This window comes from Bombina bombina, chromosome 4, assembly GCF_027579735.1.
Source record: "Bombina bombina isolate aBomBom1 chromosome 4, aBomBom1.pri, whole genome shotgun sequence".
Classification (NCBI taxonomy): domain Eukaryota; kingdom Metazoa; phylum Chordata; class Amphibia; order Anura; family Bombinatoridae; genus Bombina; species Bombina bombina.
In genome coordinates, this window is record NC_069502.1 from 1,073,741,340 (window position 1) to 1,073,762,265 (window position 20,926).

The window sequence follows — 20,926 nt, forward strand, 5'->3', positions numbered from 1 at the left end:
ATCACCAATTCTCATATCACAGCCATCTCTCCCAGTGTCTTTTGCAATAAAACTCTGCATGAAGCCCATTTATATAAAACATACAAGGAGCTCAGTAATACCCTTTTACTAGTTAAAGGTGTAATGCTTACCCCTTTCCCCATTTTGGAATTAAGTCAGCCAATTCTGATGTACAAAGTCTCCTCAGAAATAAATGACTGAACATACCTCAATGCTGCTTGTAGCATACAAACGTTCTCCACACTGAAGATTTCTCTTGTACTACCTTCAGTACTTCTGTGGGAACCAGCCAGGATCTTAGTGACAGCTGCTAAGATCATCAACCACTGGGAAGAAATCTTCTATGTTCTTCCCTGATGAAAATAGTACTCACCGGTACCATTTAAAATAAAAAACTTCTTGATTGAAGAAACTAAAAATTAACACCTTTCACTTTACCTCTTCCTATTACTTAACACGGGCAAAGAGAATAACTGGGGGTGGAGGGGAAGGGAGGAGCTATATATACAGCTCTGCTGTGGTGCTCTTTGCCACTTCCTGTTAGCAGGAGAATAATATCCCACAAGGCTGAAATCCGTGGACTCTTATCTTGTAGAAGAAAATAAAAAACAGAGCCACTTCCCCGCGTCCTCCAGTGCCTGCATTCACTGCCCGATAACATGTCCCCCTTCCCTCTTAGGGATAATGTCATCTAGTGTCCAATGTAGAGTATATAAAGTTCCAAATTTTTCTGTGTATGTATCTTTCCAGAAAATAAAATTTATCACTTACCTTAGAAATCTGCCCGGCAGGAAGGCAGCTCACCCGGCTTGCAAGGGTCCTCTTCCTCACATTGGCCTGTGGAACAAAAAGCACTGAGTATTTCTCCCTCAGACTTTTACAAACAGGGCAGCATAACATCTATGGGAGGAAGCAGTGAGAATTATGTCCCACAAGTTCCCATTGCTCTAAAGTCACCAAAGCTCTACTGAAGAGACTGATATGGACTACGGCTACACCCTAGGACAAAGCAGCACAATCTTGCACTACTTTAAAAATAATAAACTCTTGATTGAAAAATCTATACTAACACCTCAATTTACCACATCCTATCAGTAATGTAGGCAAAGAGAATGACTGGGGTGGGAGGGAAGGGAGGAGCTATTTAACAGCTCTGCTGTGGTGCTCTTTGCCACCTCCTGCTGACCAGGAGGTGAATATTCCATTAGTAATGAAGATGATCCGTGGACTCGTGTCTTAAAAAACAGAATTTATGCTTACCTGATTAATTACTTTCTCTTGCGGTGTATCCAGTCCACGGATTCATCCTTACTTGTGGGATATTCTCATTCCCTACAGGAAGTGGTAAAGAGAGCACACAGCAGAGCTGTTCATATAGCTCCCCCTCTAGCTCCGCCCCCCAGTCATTCGACCGAAGGTTAGGAGAAAAAGGAGAAACCACAGGGTGCAGTGGTGACTGTAGTTTAAACAAAAAAATTACCTGACTTAATTGCCAGGGCGGGCCGTGGACTGGATACACCGCAAGAGAAAGTAATTTATCAGGTAAGCATAAATTCTGTTTTCTCTTGCAAGGTGTATCCAGTCCACGGATTCATCCTTACTTGTGGGATACCAATACCAAAGCTTTAGGACACGGATGAAGGGAGGGAACAAGACAGGTAACCTAAACGGAAGGCACCACTGCTTGCAAAACCTCTCTCCCAAAAATAGCCTCCGAAGAAGCAAAAGTATCGAATTTGTAAAATTTGGCAAAAGTATGCAGTGAAGACCAAGTCGCTGCCTTACAAATCTGTTCAACAGAAGCCTCATTCTTGAAGGCCCAAGTGGAAGCCACAGCTCTGGTGGAATGAGCTGTAATTCGTTCAGGAGGCTGCTGCCCCGCAGTCTCATAAGCCAATCGGATGATGCTTTTCAACCAGAAAGAAAGAGAGGTAGCCGTCGCTTTTTGACCTCTCCTCTTACCAGAATAGACAACAAAGATGATGTTTGTCTGAAATCTTTTAGTCGCTTGTAAATAGAATTTCAAAGCACGAACCACATCAAGATTGTGTAAAAGCCGTTCCTTCTTAGAAGCTGGATTAGGACACAGAGAAGGAACAATGATTTCCTGGTTAATGTTCTTATTAGAAACAACTTTAGGAAGAAAACCAGGTTTGGTACGTAAAACTACCTTATCTGCATGGAACACCAGATAGGGTGAATTACACTGCAAAGCAGACAATTCAGAAACTCTTCGAGCAGAAGATATAGCTACCAAAAACAAAAAACTTTCCAAGATAATAACTTAATATCTATGGAATGTAAACTAAATTTAGACTCCATGGTGGAGTAACAGGTTTATAGACAGGCTTGATTCTAACGCCTGTACAAACGCTTGAACATCTGGCACTGCTGCCAGACGCTTGTGTAAAAGGATCGACAGAGCTGAAATCTGTCCCTTTAAGGAACTAGCTGATAAGCCTTTCTCCAATCCTTCTTGGAGAAAAGACAATATCCTTGGAATCCTAATCTTACTCCACGAGTAACCCTTTGATTCACACCAACAAAGATATTTCCGCCATATCTTATGGTAAATTTTCCAGGTGACAGTTTTTCTAGCTTGGATCAGAGTATCTATGACTGATTCAGAGAACCCACACTTAGATAGAATTAAGCGTTCAATCTCCAAGCAGTCAGCTGCAGAGAAACTAGATTTGGATGCTTGAAAGGACCCTGTATTAGAAGATCCTGCCTCATTGGCAGCGTCCATGGTGGAACAGATGACATGTCCACTAGGTCTGCATACCAAGTCCTGCGTGGCCACGCAAGCGCTATCAGAATTACAGAGGCCTTCTCCGGTTTTATTCTGGCTACCAGCCGGGGGAGAAGGGGAAACGGTGGAAAGACATAGGCCAGATTGAAGGACCAAGGCGCTACTAGAGCATCTATCAATGCCGCCTTGGGATCCCTGGACCTGGATCCGTAAAGGGGAAGTTTGGTGTTCTGAAAGGACGCCATCAGATCCAACTCCGGTATGCCCCAAAACTGAGTCAGCTGAGCAAATACCTCCGGGTGGAGTTCCCACTCCCCCGGGTGAAAAGTCTGACGACTTAGGAGATCCGCTTCCCAGTTGTCTACTCCTGGGATGTGAATTGCAGATAGGTGGCAAGAGTGATCCTCCGCCCACCTGATTATCTTGGTTACTTCCTTCCTCGCTAAGGAACTCTTTGCTCCTCCCTGATGATTGATGTAAGCTACAGTCGTGATGTTGTCCGACTGAAATCTGATGAACTTGGCCGTCGCTAGTTGAGGCCATGCCTGAAGCTAGTTTAATATCGCTCTCAGTTCCAAAATGTTTATCGGGAGAAGAGACTCTTTCCGAGACCATAGGCCCTGAGCTTTCAGGGAGCCCCAGACCGCGCCCCAGCCTAACAGACTGGCGTCGGTCGTTACGATGATCCACGCTGGTCTGCGGAAGCACATTCCCTGAGACAGGTGATCCTGAGACAACCACCAGAGAAGAGAATCTCTGGTTTCCTGGTCCAGATGGATTTGAGGAGACAAATCTGCATAATCCCCATTCCACTGTTTGAGCATGCACAATTGCAGTGGCCTGAGATGAATTCGAGCAAAAGGGACTATGTCTATTGCTGCTACCATTAATCCGATTACCTCCATGCACTGAGCTACGGATAGCCGAAGAACGGAATGAAGAGCTCGGCAAGTGCTTAGAAGTTTCAACCTTCTGACCTCCGTCAGAAATATTTTCATTTCTACCGAGTCTATTAATGTTCCCAGGAAGGGAACCCTTGTGAGCGGGGACAGAGAACTTTTTTCGATGTTCACCTTCCACCCGTGAGACCTTAGGAAGGCCAGAAAAATATCCGTATGAGCCTTGGCTCTGGAAAAACATAATTTATGTAAGAACTTACCTGATAAATTAATTTCTTTCATATTAGCAAGAGTCCATGAGCTAGTGACGTATGGGATATACATTCCTACCAGGAGGGGCAAAGTTTCCCAAACCTTAAAATGCCTATAAATACACCCCTCACCACACCCACAATTCAGTTTAACGAATAGCCAAGAAGTGGGGTGATAAGAAAAAAAGTGCGAAAGCATATAAAATAAGGAATTGGAATAATTGTGCTTTATACAAAAAAATCAAAACCACCACAAAAAAGGGCGGGCCTCATGGACTCTTGCTAATATGAAAGAAATGAATTTATCAGGTAAGTTCTTACATAAATTATGTTTTCTTTCATGTAATTAGCAAGAGTCCATGAGCTAGTGACGTATGGGATAATGATTACCCAAGATGTGGATCTTTCCACACAAGAGTCACTAGAGAGGGAGGGATAAAATAAAGACAGCCAATTCCTACTGAAAATAATCCACACCCAGCATAAAATTTTAATGAAAAAACATAAGCAGAAGATTCAAACTGAAACCACTGCCTGAAGTACGTTTCTACCAAAAACTGCTTCAGAAGAAGAAAACACATCAAAATGGTAGAATTTAGTAAAAGTATGCAAAGAGGACCAAGTTGCTGTTTTGCAAATCTGATCAACCAAAGCTTCATTCTTAAACGCCCAGGAAGTAGAAACTAACCTAGTAGAATGAGCTGTAATCCTTTGAGGCGGAGTGTTACCCGACTCAACATAGGCATGATGAAAAAGATTTCAACCAAGATGCCAAAGAAATGGCAGAAGCTTTCTGGTCTTTTCTAGAACCGGAAAAGATGACAAATAGACTAGAAGTCTTTCGGAAAGACTTAGTAGCTTCAACATAATATTACAAAGCTCTAACAGCATCCAAAGAATGCAATGACTTCTCCTTAGAATTCATAGGATTAGGACATAATGAAGGAACCACAATTTCTCTACTAATGTTGTTAGAATTCACAACCTTAGGTAAAAAATTCAAAAGAAGTTCGCAGCACCGCCTTATCCTGATGCAAAATCAGAAAAGGAGACTGACAAAAAAAGAGTAGATAATTCAGAGACTCTTCTGGCAGAAGAGATGGTCAAAAGAAACAGAATTTATGCTTACCTGATAAATTACTTTCTCCAACGGTGTGTCCGGTCCACGGCGTCATCCTTACTTGTGGGATATTCTCCTCCCCAACAGGAAATGGCAAAGAGCCCAGCAAAGCTGGTCACATGATCCCTCCTAGGCTCCGCCTACCCCAGTCATTCGACCGACGTACAGGAGGAAATATGCATAGGAGAAACCATATGATACCGTGGTGACTGTAGTTAGAAAAAATAATTCAACAGACCTGATTAAAAAAACCAGGGCGGGCCGTGGACCGGACACACCGTTGGAGAAAGTAATTTATCAGGTAAGCATAAATTCTGTTTTCTCCAACATAGGTGTGTCCGGTCCACGGCGTCATCCTTACTTATGGGAACCAATACCAAAGCTTTAGGACACGGATGAAGGGAGGGAGCAAATCAGGTCACCTAAATGGAAGGCACCACGGCTTGCAAAACCTCTCTCCCAAAAATAGCCTCCGAAGAAGCAAAAGTATCAAATTTGTAAAATTTGGCAAAAGTGTGCAGTGAAGACCAAGTCGCTGCCTTACATATCTGGTCAACAGAAGCCTCGTTCTTGAAGGCCCATGTGGAAGCCACAGCCCTAGTGGAATGAGCTGTGATTCTTTCAGGAGGCTGCCGTCCGGCAGTCTCATAAGCCAATCGGATAAAGCTTTTAAGCCAAAAAGAAAGAGAGGTAGAAGTTGCTTTTTGACCTCTCCTTTTACCAGAATAAACAACAAACAAAGAAGATGTTTGTCTGAAATCTTTAGTGGCCTCTAAATAGAATTTTAGAGCACGGACTACGTCCAAATTGTGAAACAAACGTTCCTTCTTTGAAGCTGGATTCGGACACAAAGAAGGTACAACTATCTCCTGGTTAATATTTTTGTTGGAAACAACTTTCGGAAGAAAACCAGGCTTAGTACGCAAAACCACCTTATCTGCATGGAACACCAGATAGGGCGGAGAACACTGCAGAGCAGATAACTCAGAAACTCTTCTAGCAGAAGAAATTGCAACCAAAAACAAAACTTTCCAAGATAATAACTTAATATCTACGGAATGTAAGGGTTCAAACGGAACCCCTTGAAGAACTGAAAGAACTAGATTAAGACTCCAGGGAGGAGTCAAAGGTCTGTAAACAGGCTTGATTCTAACCAGAGCCTGAACAAACGCTTGAACGTCTGGCACAGCTGCCAGCCTTTTGTGAAGTAACACCGATAAAGCAGAGATCTGTCCCTTCAGAGAACTTGCAGATAATCCTTTCTCCAAACCTTCTTGTAGAAAGGATAGAATCTTAGGAATTTTTATCTTGTTCCATGGGAATCCTTTAGATTCACACCAAGAGATATATTTTTTCCATATTTTATGGTAAATTTTTCTAGTTACAGGCTTTCTAGCCTGAATCAGAGTATCTATTACAGAATCTGAAAACCCACGCTTTGATAAAATCAAGCGTTCAATCTCCAAGCAGTCAGTTGGAGGGAAACCAGATTCGGATGTTCGAATGGACCTTGAACAAGAAGGTCCTGTCTCAAAGGTAGCTTCCATGGTGGAGCCGATGACATATTCACCAGGTCTGCATACCAAGTCCTGCGTGGCCACGCAGGAGCTATCAAGATCACCGAAGCCCTCTCCTGATTGATCCTGGCTACCAGCCTGGGAATGAGAGGAAACGGTGGGAATACATAAGCTAGGTTGAAGGTCCAAGGTGCTACTAGTGCATCTACTAGAGTCGCCTTGGGATCCCTGGATCTGGACCCGTAACAAGGAACCTTGAAGTTCTGACGAGAGGCCATCAGATCCATGTCTGGAATGCCCCATAATCGAGTTATTTGGGCAAAGATTTCCGGATGGAGTTCCCACTCCCCCGGATGGAATGTCTGACGACTCAGAAAATCCGCTTCCCAATTTTCCACTCCTGGGATGTGGATTGCAGACAAGTGGCAGGAGTGATCCTCCGCCCATTGAATTATCTTGGTCACTTCCTCCATCGCCAGGGAACTCCTTGTTCCCCCCTGATGGTTGATATATTCATGTTGTCTGATTGAAACCTTATGAATTTGGCCTTTGCTAGATGAGGCCAAGCTTTGAGAGCATTGAATATCGCTCTCAGTTCCAGAATGTTTATCGGGAGAAGAGATTCTTCCCGAGACCATAGACCCTGAGCTTTCAGGGGTTCCCAGACCGTGCCCCAGCCCACCAGACTGGCGTCGGTCGTGACAATGACCCACTCCGGTCTGCGGAAGCTCATTCCCTGTGACAGGTTGTCCAGGATCAGCCACCAACGGAGTGAATCTCTGGTCCTTTGATCTACTTGAATCGTCGGAGACAAGTCTGTATAATCCCCATTCCACTGTCTGAGCATGCACAGTTGTAATGGTCTTAGATGAATTCGTGCAAAAGGAACTATGTCCATTGCTGCAACCATCAATCCTATTACTTCCATGCACTGCGCTATGGAAGGACAAAGAACGGAATGAAGTACTTGACAAGAGCTTAGAAGTTTTGATTTTCTGACCTCTGTCAGAAAAATCCTCATTTCTAAGGAATCTATTATTGTTCCCAAGAAGGGAACTCTTGTTGACGGGGACAGAGAACTTTTTTCTATGTTCACTTTCCATCCGTGAGATCTGAGAAAGGCTAGGACGATGTCCGTATGAGCCTTTGCTTTTGACAGAGACGACGCTTGAATCAGGATGTCGTCCAAGTACGGTACTACTGCAATGCCCCTTGGTCTTAGAACCGCTAGAAGGGACCCTAGTACCTTTGTGAAAATTCTCGGAGCAGTGGCTAATCCGAATGGAAGTGCCACAAACTGGTAATGCTTGTCCAGAAAAGCGAACCTTAGGAACTGATGATGTTCCTTGTGGGTAGGAATATGTAGGTACGCATCCTTTAAATCCACCGTGGTCATAAATTGACCTTCCTGGATGGTAGGAAGGATCGTTCGAATGGTTTCCATTTTGAACGATGGAACCCTGAGAAATTTGTTTAGGATCTTGAGATCCAAAATTGGTCTGAATGTTCCCTCTTTTTTGGGAACTATGAACAGGTTGGAGTAAAACCCCATCCCTTGTTCTCCTATTGGAACTGGATGAATTACTCCCATCTTTAACAGGTCTTCTACACAATGTAAGAATGCCTGTCTTTATTTGGTTTGAAGATAATTGAGACCTGTGGAACCTTCCCCTTGGGGGTAGTTCCTTGAATTCCAGGAGATAACCCTGAGAAACTATTTCTAGTGCCCAAGGATCCTGAACATCTCTTGCCCAAGCCTGAGCAAAGAGAGAAAGTCTGCCCCCCACCAGATCCGGTCCCGGATCGTGGGCCATCCCTTCATGCTGTTTTGGTAGCAGTGGCAGGCTTCTTGGCCTGCTTACCCTTGTTCCAGCCTTGCATCGGTCTCCAGGCTGGTTTGGGTTGAGAAGTATTACCCTCTTGCTTAGAGGATGTAGAATTAGAGGCTGGTCCGTTTCTGCGAAAGGGACGAAAATTAGGCTTATTTTTAGCCTTAAAAGACCTATCCTGAGGAAGGGCGTGGCCCTTTCCCCCGGTGATGTCTGAAATAATCTCTTTCAAATCAGGACCAAACAGTGTTTTACCCTTGAAAGGGATGTTAAGCAATTTTGTCTTGGAAGACACATCCGCCGACCAAGACTTTAGCCAAAGCGCTCTGCGCGCCACGATAGCAAACCCTGAATTTTTCGCCGCTAATCTAGCTAATTGCAAAGCGGCATCTAAAATAAAAGAGTTAGCCAATTTAAGTGCTTGAACTCTGTCCATAACCTCATCATACGAAGATTCTTTATTGAGCGACTTTTCTAGTTCTTCGAACCAGAAACACGCTGCCGTAGTGACAGGAACAATGCATGAAATTGGTTGTAGAAGGCAACCTTGCTGAACAAACATCTTTTTAAGCAAACCCTCTAATTTTTTATCCATAGGATCTTTGAAAGCACAACTATCTTCTATGGGAATAGTAGTGCGTTTGTTTAGAGTAGAGACCGCCCCCTCGACCTTGGGGACTGTCTGCCATAAGTCCTTTCTGGGGTCGACTATAGGAAATAGTTTCTTAAATATAGGGGGAGGAACAAAAGGTATGCCGGGCCTTTCCCACTCCTTATTTACTATGTCCGCCACCCGCTTGGGTATAGGAAAAGCATCGGGGGGCACCGGAACCTCTAGGAACTTGTCCATCTTACATAATTTCTCTGGAATGACCAAATTGTCACAATCATCCAGAGTAGATAATACCTCCTTAAGCAGTGCGCGGAGATGTTCTAATTTAAATTTAAATGTTACAACATCAGGATCAGCTTGTTGAGAAATTTTTCCTGAATCTGAAATTTCTCCCTCAGACAAAACCTCCCTCCTGGCCCCTTCAGATTGGTGTGGGGGTATGTCAGAACCGTTATCATCAGCGTCCTCTTGCTCTTCAGTGTTTAAAACAGAGCAATCGCGCTTTCTCTGATAAGTAGGCATTTTAGATAAAATGTTTGCAATAGAATTATCCATAACAGCCGTTAATTGTTGCATGGTAATAAGTATTGGCGCACTAGAAGTACTAGGGGCCTCTTGTGTGGGCAAAACTGGTGTAGACATAGAAGGGGATGATGCAGTACCATGCTTACTCCCCTCATTTGAGGAATCATCTTGGGCAATATCATTATCTGTGGCATAATTGTCCCTACTTTGTTTGGACACTATGTCACAATCATCACATATATTTAAATGGGGAGAAACCTTGGCTTTCATACATATAGAACATCGCTTATCTGATGGTTCAGACATGTTAAACAGGCTTAAACTTGTCAACAAAGCACAAAAAACGTTTTAAAATAAAACCGTTACTGTCACCTTAAATTTTAAACAGAACACACTTTATTACTGAATATGTGAGAAAGCATGAAGGAATTGTTCAAAATTCACCAAAATTTCACCACAGTGTCTTAAAGCCTTAAAAGTATTGCACAAATTTGAAAGCTTTAACCCTTAAAATAACGGAACCGGAGCCGTTTTTACATTTAACCCCTATACAGTCCCAGGTATCTGCTTTGCTGAGACCCAACCAAGCCCAGAGGGGAATACGATACCAAATTACGCCTTCTATAAGCTTTTTCAGTGGTTCTTAGCTCCTCACACATGCATCTGCATGCCTTGCTTTCCAAAAACAACTGCGCATTAGTGGCGCGAAAATGAGGCTCTGAAAAAGGTGTCCAATACAGTGCCTGCCGTTTTTTAACAACAATCCCCAAGATTATAATAACTATTAAGAGTTATAATCTGCCAAATATGCTTAGCAAAGTAATCGTTTTAGCCCAGAAAAATGTCTACCAGTTTTTTAAGCCCTTATAAAGCCCTTTATTCTTTTACTTAATCTAAGAAAATGGCTTACCGGTCCCCATAGGGGAAATGACAGCCTTCCAGCATTACAAAGTCTTGTTAGAAATGTGGCCAGTCATACCTCAAGCAGAAAAGTCTGCCAACTGTTTCCCCCAACTGAAGTTACTTCATCTCAACAGTCCTGTGTGGAAACAGCAATCGATTTTAGTAACGTTTGCTAAAATCATCTTCCTCTTACAAACAGAAATCTTCATCTCTTTTCTGTTTCAGAGTAAATAGTACATACCAGCACTATTTTAAAATAACAAACACTTGATTGAAGAATAAAAACTACATTTAAACACCAAAAAACTCTTAACCATCTCCGTGGAGATGTTGCCGGTGCAACGGCAAAGAGAATGACTGGGGTAGGCGGAGCCTAGGAGGGATCATGTGACCAGGTTTGCTGGGCTCTTTGCCATTTCCTGTTGGGGAGGAGAATATCCCACAAGTAAGGATGACGCCGTGGACCGGACACACCTATGTTGGAGAAAACAAAACTTTCCAAGAAAGTAATATAACGACCAAAGAATGCATGGGTTCAAAAGGAGGAGCTTGAAGAGCCCCCAGAACCAAATTCAAACTCCAAGGAGGAGAAATTGACTTAATGACAAGTTTTATACGAACCAAAGGTTGTACAAAACAATGAATATCAGGAAGATTAGCAATCCTTCTGTGAAAAAGAACAGAAAGAGCAGAGATTTGTCTTTCAAGAAACTGAATTGTGGGTGTGGTGAGGGGTGTATTTATAGGCATTTTAAGGTTTGGGAAACTTTGCCCCTCCTGGTAGGAATGTATATCCCATACGTCACTAGCTCATGGACTCTTGCTAATTACATGAAAGAAAAGACGCCGCCTGTATTAAGATGTCGTCCAGATAGGGTGCTACTGCAATGCCCCGCGGTCTGAGTACCGCTAAAAGGGACCCTAGCACCTTTGTGAAAATTCTTGGAGCAGTGGCCAACCCGAAGGGAAGGGCCACAAACTGGTAATGCTTGTCCAGAAAAGCGAACCTTAGGAACTGATGGTGATCTTTGTGGATAGGAATATGCAGGTACGCATCCTTTAGATCCACGGCAGTCATATATTGACCTTCCTGGATCATTGGTAAGATTGTCCGAATGGTCTCCATCTTGAAGGATGGAACTCTGAGGAATTTGTTTAGAATCTTTAGATCCAGGATTGGTCTGAAAGTTCCTTCCTTTTTGGGAACCACAAACAGGTTTGAGTAAAAACCCAGTCCTTGTTCTGTAGTTGGGACTGGATATATCACTCCCATCTTGAGTAGGTCTTCTACACAGCGTAAGAACGCCTCTTTCTTTGTCGTGTCTAGACAGACGAGAAATGTGGAACCTTCCCCTTGGAGGAGAGTCCTTGAATTCTAGAAGATATCCCTGAGCAACTATCTCTAATGCCCAGGGATCTGGAACATCTCTTGCCTGAGCAAAGAGAGAGAGTCTGCCCCCTACCAGATCCGGTCCCGGATCGGGGGCTACCCCTTCATGCTGTCTTAGTAGCAGCTGCAGGCTTCTTGGCCTGTTTACCCTTGCTCCAGCCCTGCAAAGGTTTCCAGGTTGCCTTGGGCTGTGAAGAGTTACCCTCTTGCTTTGCGGTCGCAGAGGCTGAAGCAGGACCGCTCCTGAAGTTGCGAAAGGAACGAAAAACAGAATTTATGTTTACCTGATAAATTACTTTCTCCAACGGTGTGTCCGGTCCACGGCGTCATCCTTACTTGTGGGATATTCTCTTCCCCAACAGGAAATGGCAAAGAGCCCAGCAAAGCTGGTCACATGATCCCTCCTAGGCTCCGCCTACCCCAGTCATTCGACCGACGTTAAGGAGGAATATTTGCATAGGAGAAACCATATGGTACCGTGGTGACTGTAGTTAAAGAAAATAAATTATCAGACCTGATTAAAAAAACCAGGGCGGGCCGTGGACCGGACACACCCTTTGAGAAAGTAATTTATCAGGTAAACATAAATTCTGTTTTCTCCAACATAGGTGTGTCCGGTCCACGGCGTCATCCTTACTTGTGGGAACCAATACCAAAGCTTAAGGACACGGATGAAGGGAGGGAGCAAATCAGGTCACCTAAATGGAAGGCACCACGGCTTGCAAAACCTTTCTCCCAAAAATAGCCTCAGAAGAAGCAAAAGTATCAAACTTGTAAAATTTGGTAAAAGTGTGCAGTGAAGACCAAGTCGCTGCCCTACATATCTGATCAACAGAAGCCTCGTTCTTGAAGGCCCAAGTGGAAGCCACAGCCCTAGTGGAATGAGCTGTGATTCTTTCGGGAGGCTGCCGTCCGGCAGTCTCGTAAGCCAATCTGATGATGCTTTTAATCCAAAAAGAGAGAGAGGTAGAAGTTGCTTTTTGACCTCTCCTTTTACCGGAATAAACAACAAACAAGGAAGATGTTTGTCTAAAATCCTTTGTAGCATCCAAATAGAATTTTAGAGCGCGAACAACATCTAAATTGTGCAACAAACGTTCCTTCTTTGAAACTGGTTTCGGACACAGAGAAGGTACGATAATCTCCTGGTTAATGTTTTTGTTAGAAACAACTTTTGGAAGAAAACCAGGTTTAGTACGTAAAACCACCTTATCTGCATGGAACACCAGATAAGGAGGAGAACACTGCAGAGCAGATAATTCTGAAACTCTTCTGGCAGAAGAAATTGCAACTAAAAACAAAACTTTCCAAGATAATAACTTAATATCAACGGAATGCAAGGGTTCAAACGGAACCCCCTGAAGAACTGAAAGAACTAAATTGAGACTCCAAGGAGGAGTCAAAGGTTTGTAAACAGGCTTAATTCTAACCAGAGCCTGAACAAAGGCTTGAACATCTGGCACAGCAGCCAGTTTTTTGTGAAGTAACACCGACAAGGCAGAAATCTGTCCCTTCAGGGAACTTGCAGATAATTCCTTTTCCAATCCTTCTTGAAGGAAGGATAGAATCCTAGGAATCTTAACCTTGTCCCAAGGGAATCCTTTAGATTCACACCAACAGATATATTTTTTCCAAATTTTGTGGTAAATCTTTCTAGTTACAGGCTTTCTGGCCTGAACAAGAGTATCGATAACAGAATCTGAGAACCCTCGCTTCGATAAAATCAAGCGTTCAATCTCCAAGCAGTCAGCTGGAGTGAAACCAGATTCGGATGTTCGAACGGACCCTGAACAAGAAGGTCTCGTCTCAAAGGTAGCTTCCAAGGTGGAGCCGATGACATATTCACCAGATCTGCATACCAAGTCCTGCGTGGCCACGCAGGAGCTATCAAGATCACCGACGCCCTCTCCTGATTGATCCTGGCTACCAGCCTGGGGATGAGAGGAAACGGCGGGAACACATAAGCTAGTTTGAAGGTCCAAGGTGCTACTAGTGCATCCACTAGAGCCGCCTTGGGATCCCTGGATCTGGACCCGTAGCAAGGAACTTTGAAGTTCTGACGAGAGGCCATCAGATCCATGTCTGGAATGCCCCACAGCTGAGTGACTTGGGCAAAGATTTCCGGATGGAGTTCCCACTCCCCCGGATGCAATGTCTGACGACTCAGAAAATCCGCTTCCCAATTTTCCACTCCTGGGATGTGGATAGCAGACAGGTGGCAGGAGTGAGACTCCGCCCATAGAATGATTTTGGTCACTTCTTCCATCGCTAGGGAACTCCTTGTTCCCCCCTGATGGTTGATGTACGCAACAGTTGTCATGTTGTCTGATTGAAACCGTATGAACTTGGCCCTCGCTAGCAGAGGCCAAGCCTTGAGAGCATTGAATATCGCTCTCAGTTCCAGAATATTTATCGGTAGAAGAGATTCTTCCCGAGACCAAAGACCCTGAGCTTTCAGGGATCCCCAGACCGCGCCCCAGCCCATCAGACTGGCGTCGGTCGTGACAATGACCCACTCTGGTCTGCGGAATGTCATCCCTTGTGACAGGTTGTCCAGGGACAGCCACCAACGGAGTGAGTCTCTGGTCCTCTGATTTACTTGTATCTTCGGAGACAAGTCTGTATAGTCCCCATTCCACTGACTGAGCATGCACAGTTGTAATGGTCTTAGATGAATGCGCGCAAAAGGAACTATGTCCATTGCCGCTACCATCAACCCGATCACTTCCATGCACTGAGCTATGGAAGGAAGAGGAACGGAATGAAGTATCCGACAAGAGTCTAGAAGTTTTGTTTTTCTGGCCTCTGTCAGAAAAATCCTCATTTCTAAGGAGTCTATTATTGTTCCCAAGAAGGGAACCCTTGTTGACGGGGATAGAGAACTCTTTTCCACGTTCACTTTCCATCCGTGAGATCTGAGAAAGGCCAGGACAATGTCCGTGTGAGCCTTTGCTTGAGGAAGGGACGACGCTTGAATCAGAATGTCGTCCAAGTAAGGTACTACAGCAATGCCCCTTGGTCTTAGCACAGCTAGAAGGGACCCTAGTACTTTTGTGAAAATCCTTGGAGCAGTGGCTAATCCGAAAGGAAGCGCCACGAACTGGTAATGTTTGTCCAGGAATGCGAACCTTAGGAACCGATGATGTTCCTTGTGGATAGGAATATGTAGATACGCATCCCTTAAATCCACCGTGGTCATGAATTGACCTTCCTGGATGGAATGAAGAATAGTTCGAATGGTTTCCATCTTGAACGATGGAACCTTGAGAAACTTGTTTAAGATCTTGAGATCTAAGATTGGTCTGAACGTTCCCTCTTTTTTGGGAACTATGAACAGATTGGAGTAGAACCCCATCCCTTGTTCTCTTAATGGAACAGGATGAATCACTCCCATTTTTACACAATGTAAGAATGCCTGTCTTTTTATGTGGTCTGAAGACAACTGAGACCTGTGGAACCTCCCCCTTGGGGGAAGTCCCTTGAATTCCAGAAGATAACCTTGGGAGACTATTTCTAGCGCCCAAGGATCCAGAACATCTCTTGCCCAAGCCTGAGCGAAGAAAGAGAGTCTGCCCCCCACCAGATCCGGTCCCGGATCGGGGGCCAACATTTCATGCTGTCTTGGTAGCAGTGGCAGGTTTCTTGGCCTGCTTTCCCTTGTTCCAGCCTTGCATTGGTCTCCAAGCTGGCTTGGCTTGAGAAGTATTACCCTCTTGCTTAGAGGACGTAGCACCTTGGGCTGGTCCGTTTCTACGAAAGGGACGAAAATTAGGTTTATTTTTTGCCTTGAAAGGCCGATCCTGAGGAAGGGCGTGGCCCTTACCCCCAGTGACATCAGAGATAATCTCTTTCAAGTCTGTGTTAATAATGAATCGATTTAGCCCAGAAAAAGTCTACAGTCTTAATAAGCCCTTGTGAAGCCCTTATTTACTTGCTGAATAAACATGGCTTACCGGATCCCATAGGGAAAATGACAGCTTCCAGCATTACATCGTCTTGTTAGAATGTGTCATACCTCAAGCAGCAAGAGACTGCACACTGTTCCCCCAACTGAAGTTAATTGCTCTCAACAGTCCTGTGTGGAACAGCCATGGATTTTAGTGACGGTTGCTAAAATCATTTTCCTCATACAAACAGAAATCTTCATCTCTTTTCTGTTTCTGAGTAAATAGTACATACCAGCACTATTTCAAAATAACAAACTCTTGATTGAATAATAAAAACTACAGTTAAACACTAAAAAACTCTAAGCCATCTCCGTGGAGATGTTGCCTGTACAACGGCAAAGAGAATGACTGGTGTAGGCGGAGCCTAGGAGGGATCATGTGACCAGCTTTGCTGGGCTCTTTGCCATTTCCTGTTGGGGAAGAGAATATCCCACAAGTAAGGATGACGCCGTGGACCGGACACACCTATGTTGGAGAAATTAGCCTTGTTTTTAGCCTTAAAAGGCCTATCCTGCGGGAGGGCATGGCCCTTTCCCCCCGTGATATCCGAAATAATCTCTTTCAACTCGGGCCCGAAAAGGGTCTTTCCCTTGAAAGGAATATTCAGTAACTTTGTCTTAGACGACACATCGGCCAACCATGATTTAAGCGCTCTGCGCGCCATAATGGCAAAACCAGAATTTTTCGCCGCTAACTTAGCTATTTGAAAAGCGGCATCTGTGATAAAAGAACTAGCCAGCTTTAACGCCTTAATTCTATCCATAATTTCGTCATAGGAGGTCTCCGTCTGGAGAGACTCCTCCAGCGCCTCAAACCAGAAAGCCGCTGCAGTAGTTACAGGAATAATGCAGGCAATAGGTTGGAGAAGGAAACCTTGTTGAACAAATATTTTCTTTAGTAAACCTAATTTTTTATCCATAGGATCTTTGAACGCACAACTGTCTTCAATTGGTATGGTTGTGCGCTTAGCTAGGGTTGAAACTGCCCCCTCTACCTTAGGGACCGTCTGCCATGCGTCCCGCCTGGGATCAGTAATGGGGAACATTTTCTTAAAGATGGGGGGGGGGGACGACAAAGGGTACACCTGGTCTCTCCCACTCCCTATCCACAATATCCGCCACCCTCTTCGGGATCGGAAACTCATCAGTGTATACAGGGACTTCTAGATATTTGCCCATTTTACACAATTTCTCAGGGACCACCATGGGGTCACAATCATCCAGCGTAGCTAATACCTCCTTAAGCAGCACGCGGAGGTGTTCCAGCTTAAATTTAAACGCTAAGGAATCTGATTCTGCCCGCTGAGAAACCTTTCCAGTGTCAGAAATTTCTCCTTCGGACAGCACATCCCTCACCGACACTTCAGAGTGTTGTGAGGGTACAACAGATAAATCTTCCAAAGCTTCTGATTGCTCATACTCTGTTCTCAAAACTGAGCTATCAGGCTTTTTAGGAAAAACTGGCAGTTTGGATAAAAATGCTGCAAGGGAATTATCCATGACTGCTGCTAATTGTTGTAAGGTAATAGGGGCAATGCGCTAGAGGTACTAGGCATCGCTTGCGCGGGCGTAACTGGTGTCGACTCATGGGGAGAGGAAGGTGGGCTAACCTCATTACCTTCTGTCAAAGAATCATCTTGGGATACATTTATAAGTGAAACATCGTGATCTTTAAAATGCTTAGACCCACTAGCACACTTAACACACAAATGTAAAGGGGGTTCCACCACGGCAACTAAACACATAGAGCAACGTCTATCTGTAGGCTCAGACATGTTAAACAGACTAAGACAGCACTCAAATATTGAAATATACAATTTTAGAAAAAACGGTACTGTGCCTTTAAATAATAAAAAGCGCACACTTTTTTACTAAATCACAGAAAATGATCCAATCCTTCTGAAATTTTTACCACACTATCCTAATGCTTTGAAATTATTGCACAGTAAGTTTCAAGCCAATTAACCCCTTAATGCCCGAACCGGAGCAACTTAGAGCTGACAACCGATTAGCAAACAACAGCACCGTGCCACAGCAATCTGCTGTGGCCCTACTTTGCCCCAGGGGATTAATTTGAAGAAAACAAGCCTCTATGAAGTCCTTCTATAGTCTTTGGACCCTCCACGTGAAGCTGCATGAAGCCGTCTGTAATATGAACTGCGCAACTGAGGCGCGGAATCTAGGCCCCCTCCCTCTCCACTCCGGAGTTGTGGAGCCTTTAGAACCCTAAATAGGTGTCTAAAATACTGCCATGTGGAATAAAACCCCAAAAAACGCTTCAAGAGTAGTAAAAACTTAAATAATGCTTATATTTTCCCAATAAAATAATCGATTGCCCCTGTAACAGTGTCCACCAGTCTTTGAGCCCTGTTCATTAAGCCTCTCTTCTATACTGAGTCTCAGAATATGGCTTACCTTTCCCACATGGGAATTCTTGTCAGTCTTCTAGCATTACTAAGTCTTGACTAGAAAAATATGACTGAACATACCTTGTAGCAGTTAAGCCTGCAAACTGTTCCCCCCAACTGAAGTTTTCTGGTACTCCTCAGTCCTGTGTGGGAACAGCAGTGGATTTTAGTTACAACATGCTAAAATCATTTTCCTCTCAGCAGAATTCTTCACTTTCTGCCAGAGAGTAAATAGTACAAACCGGCACTATTTAAAAATAACAAACTTTTGATTGAAGATATAAAAACTACAAATCTAACACCACATTCACTTTACCCTCCCGTGGAGATGCTACTAGTTAGAGCGGCAAAGAGAATGACGGGGGGGCGGAGCCAGAGGGGGAGCTATATGGACAGCTTTGCTGTGTGCTCTCTTTGCCACTTCCTGTAGGGAATGAGAATATCCCACAAGGATGAATCCGTGGACTGGATACACCTTGCAAGAGAAAAGAAAGCAATGAAGGCTAGAAGAGTGATGCAAGAATGTAAACTAGTTGAGTATATACATTTTCCAATAATAAATCAGATTATAAATTCAGTAAAACTTTTTTGATAATCATAAAACCAACTGCAAAATTAAAAAACAAAAACACACACGGTTATAAAAGCAAAGTATTTCTTTACAAGGTGAGAACATAAATTATGAAAATTATGAAGACGACTAGGCTTTTTGATCAATACATTCCCAGTTTCCCAACCAATAAAATTAAAATAAAAGAAAACTAGACTCACCAGCCATTATTCGATCAGATGCTCCTAGCCTAGTAAAAACCCTGTCAACAGGAGTTAGCCTGCATTCTTCTGCTGGGACATAACATCCAAGCTGTGCCATAACAACTAGGAGACCAGTCTGAAGGGAAAAAATAAAACATCTTTAGAATTAAAATCTTAAAGGGACACTGAACCCAAAATTTTTCTTTTCGTGATTCAGATAGAGCATGAAATTTTAAGCAACTTTCTAATTTACTCCTATTAAATTTTCTTTATTCTCTAGATGCCGGCCCATTTTTGGTGAACAACCTTAGTTGTTCTTGCAGATTGGTGGATAAATTCATCCACCAATAAAAAAAAACATAATTTATGCTAACCTGATAAATTAATTTCTCTTGTAGTGTATCCAGTCCACGGATCATCCATTACTTGTGGGATATTCTCCTTCCCAACAGGAAGTTGCAAGAGGATCACCCACAGCAGAGCTGCTACATAGCTCCTCCCCTCACTGCCATATCCAGTCATTCGACCGAAACAAGCCGAGAAAGGAGAAACCATAGGGTACAGTGGTGACTGAAGTTTAATTAAAATTTAGACCTGCCTTAAAAAGGACAGGGCGGGCCGTGGACTGGATACACTACAAGAGAAATAAATTTATCAGGTAAGCATAAATTGTGTTTTCTCTTGTTAAGTGTATCCAGTCCACGGATCATCCATTACTTGTGGGATACCAATACCAAAGCTAAAGTACATGGATGATGGGACGGACAAGGCAGGAACTTAAACTGAAGGAACCACTGCCTGTAGAACCTTTCTCCCAAAAACAGCCTCTGAAGAAGCAAAAGTATCAAATTTGTAAAATTTTGAAAAGGTATGAAGCGAAGGCCAAGTCGCAGCCTTGTAAATCTGTTCAACAGAGGCCTCATTTTTAAAGGCCCAGGTGAAAGCCGAAGTTCTAGTAGAATGAGCTGTAATTCTTTCAGGGGGCTGCTGTCCAGCAGTCTCATATGCTTAACGGATTATACTCCGAAGCCAAAAGGAAAGAGAGGTTGCCGAGGCCCTTTGACCTCTCCTCTGTCCAGAGTAAACAACAAACAGGTTAGATGTTTGACGAAAATCTTTAGTAGCCTGCAAGTAAAACTTCAATGCACGGACTACGTCTAGATTATGCAAAAGACGTTCCTTCTTTGAAGAAGGATTAGGGCATAATGATGGAACAACAATCTCTTGATTGATATTCTTGTTAGAAACCACCTTAGGTAAAAACCCAGGTTTTGTACGCAGAACTACTTTATCTGAATGAAAGATCAGATAAGGAGAATCACAATGTAAGGCAGATAACTCTGAGACTCTTCGAGCCGAGGAAATAGCCATCAGAAAAAGAACTTTCTATTATAGAAGTTTGATATCAATAGAATGAAGGGGTTCAAACGGAACCCCTTGAAGAACTTTAAGAACCAAGTTTAAGCTCCATGGGGGATCAACAGGTTTAAACACAGGCTTAATTCTAACTAAAGCCTGACAAAATGCCTGAACGTCTGGAACTTCTGCCAGACGCTTGTGTAAAAGAATAGACAGAGCAGAAATCTGTCCCTTTAAAGAACTAGCTGATAATCCTTTGTCCAAACCCTCTTGGAGGAAGGTCAATATTCTAGGAATCCTAACCCTACTCCATGAGTAATTCTTGGATTCACACCAATGAAGATATTTACGCCATATCTTGTGGTAAATTTTCCTGGTGACAGGCTTTCGTGCCTGTATTAAGGTATCAATTACTGACTCGGAGAAGCCACGCTTTGATAGAATCAAGCGATCAATCTCCACGCAGTCAGTCTCAGAGAAAGTAGATTCGGATGATTGAAAGGACCTTGTATAAGAAGGTCTTGTCTCAGAGGCAGAGTCCATGGTGGAAAGGATGACATGTCCACTAGGTCTGCATACCAGGTCCTGCGTGGCCACGCAGGCGCTATCAATATCACCGATGTTCTCTCCTGTTTGATTTTGGCAATCAGACGAGGGAGCA

General features: G+C 43.6%; 1 protein-coding gene across 1 annotated transcript in view; it reads right to left on the reverse strand.

The window, feature by feature from the left end:
- The window catches only part of MSH6 (mutS homolog 6), a gene marked incomplete in the record, with an annotated part of 174,352 nt that overhangs the window by 65,233 nt on the left and 88,193 nt on the right, over positions 1–20,926 (reverse strand). The window contains 1 exon segment of the mRNA XM_053712227.1: positions 18,925–19,042. Coding sequence (XP_053568202.1) covers positions 18,925–19,042 — 118 coding nt within the window.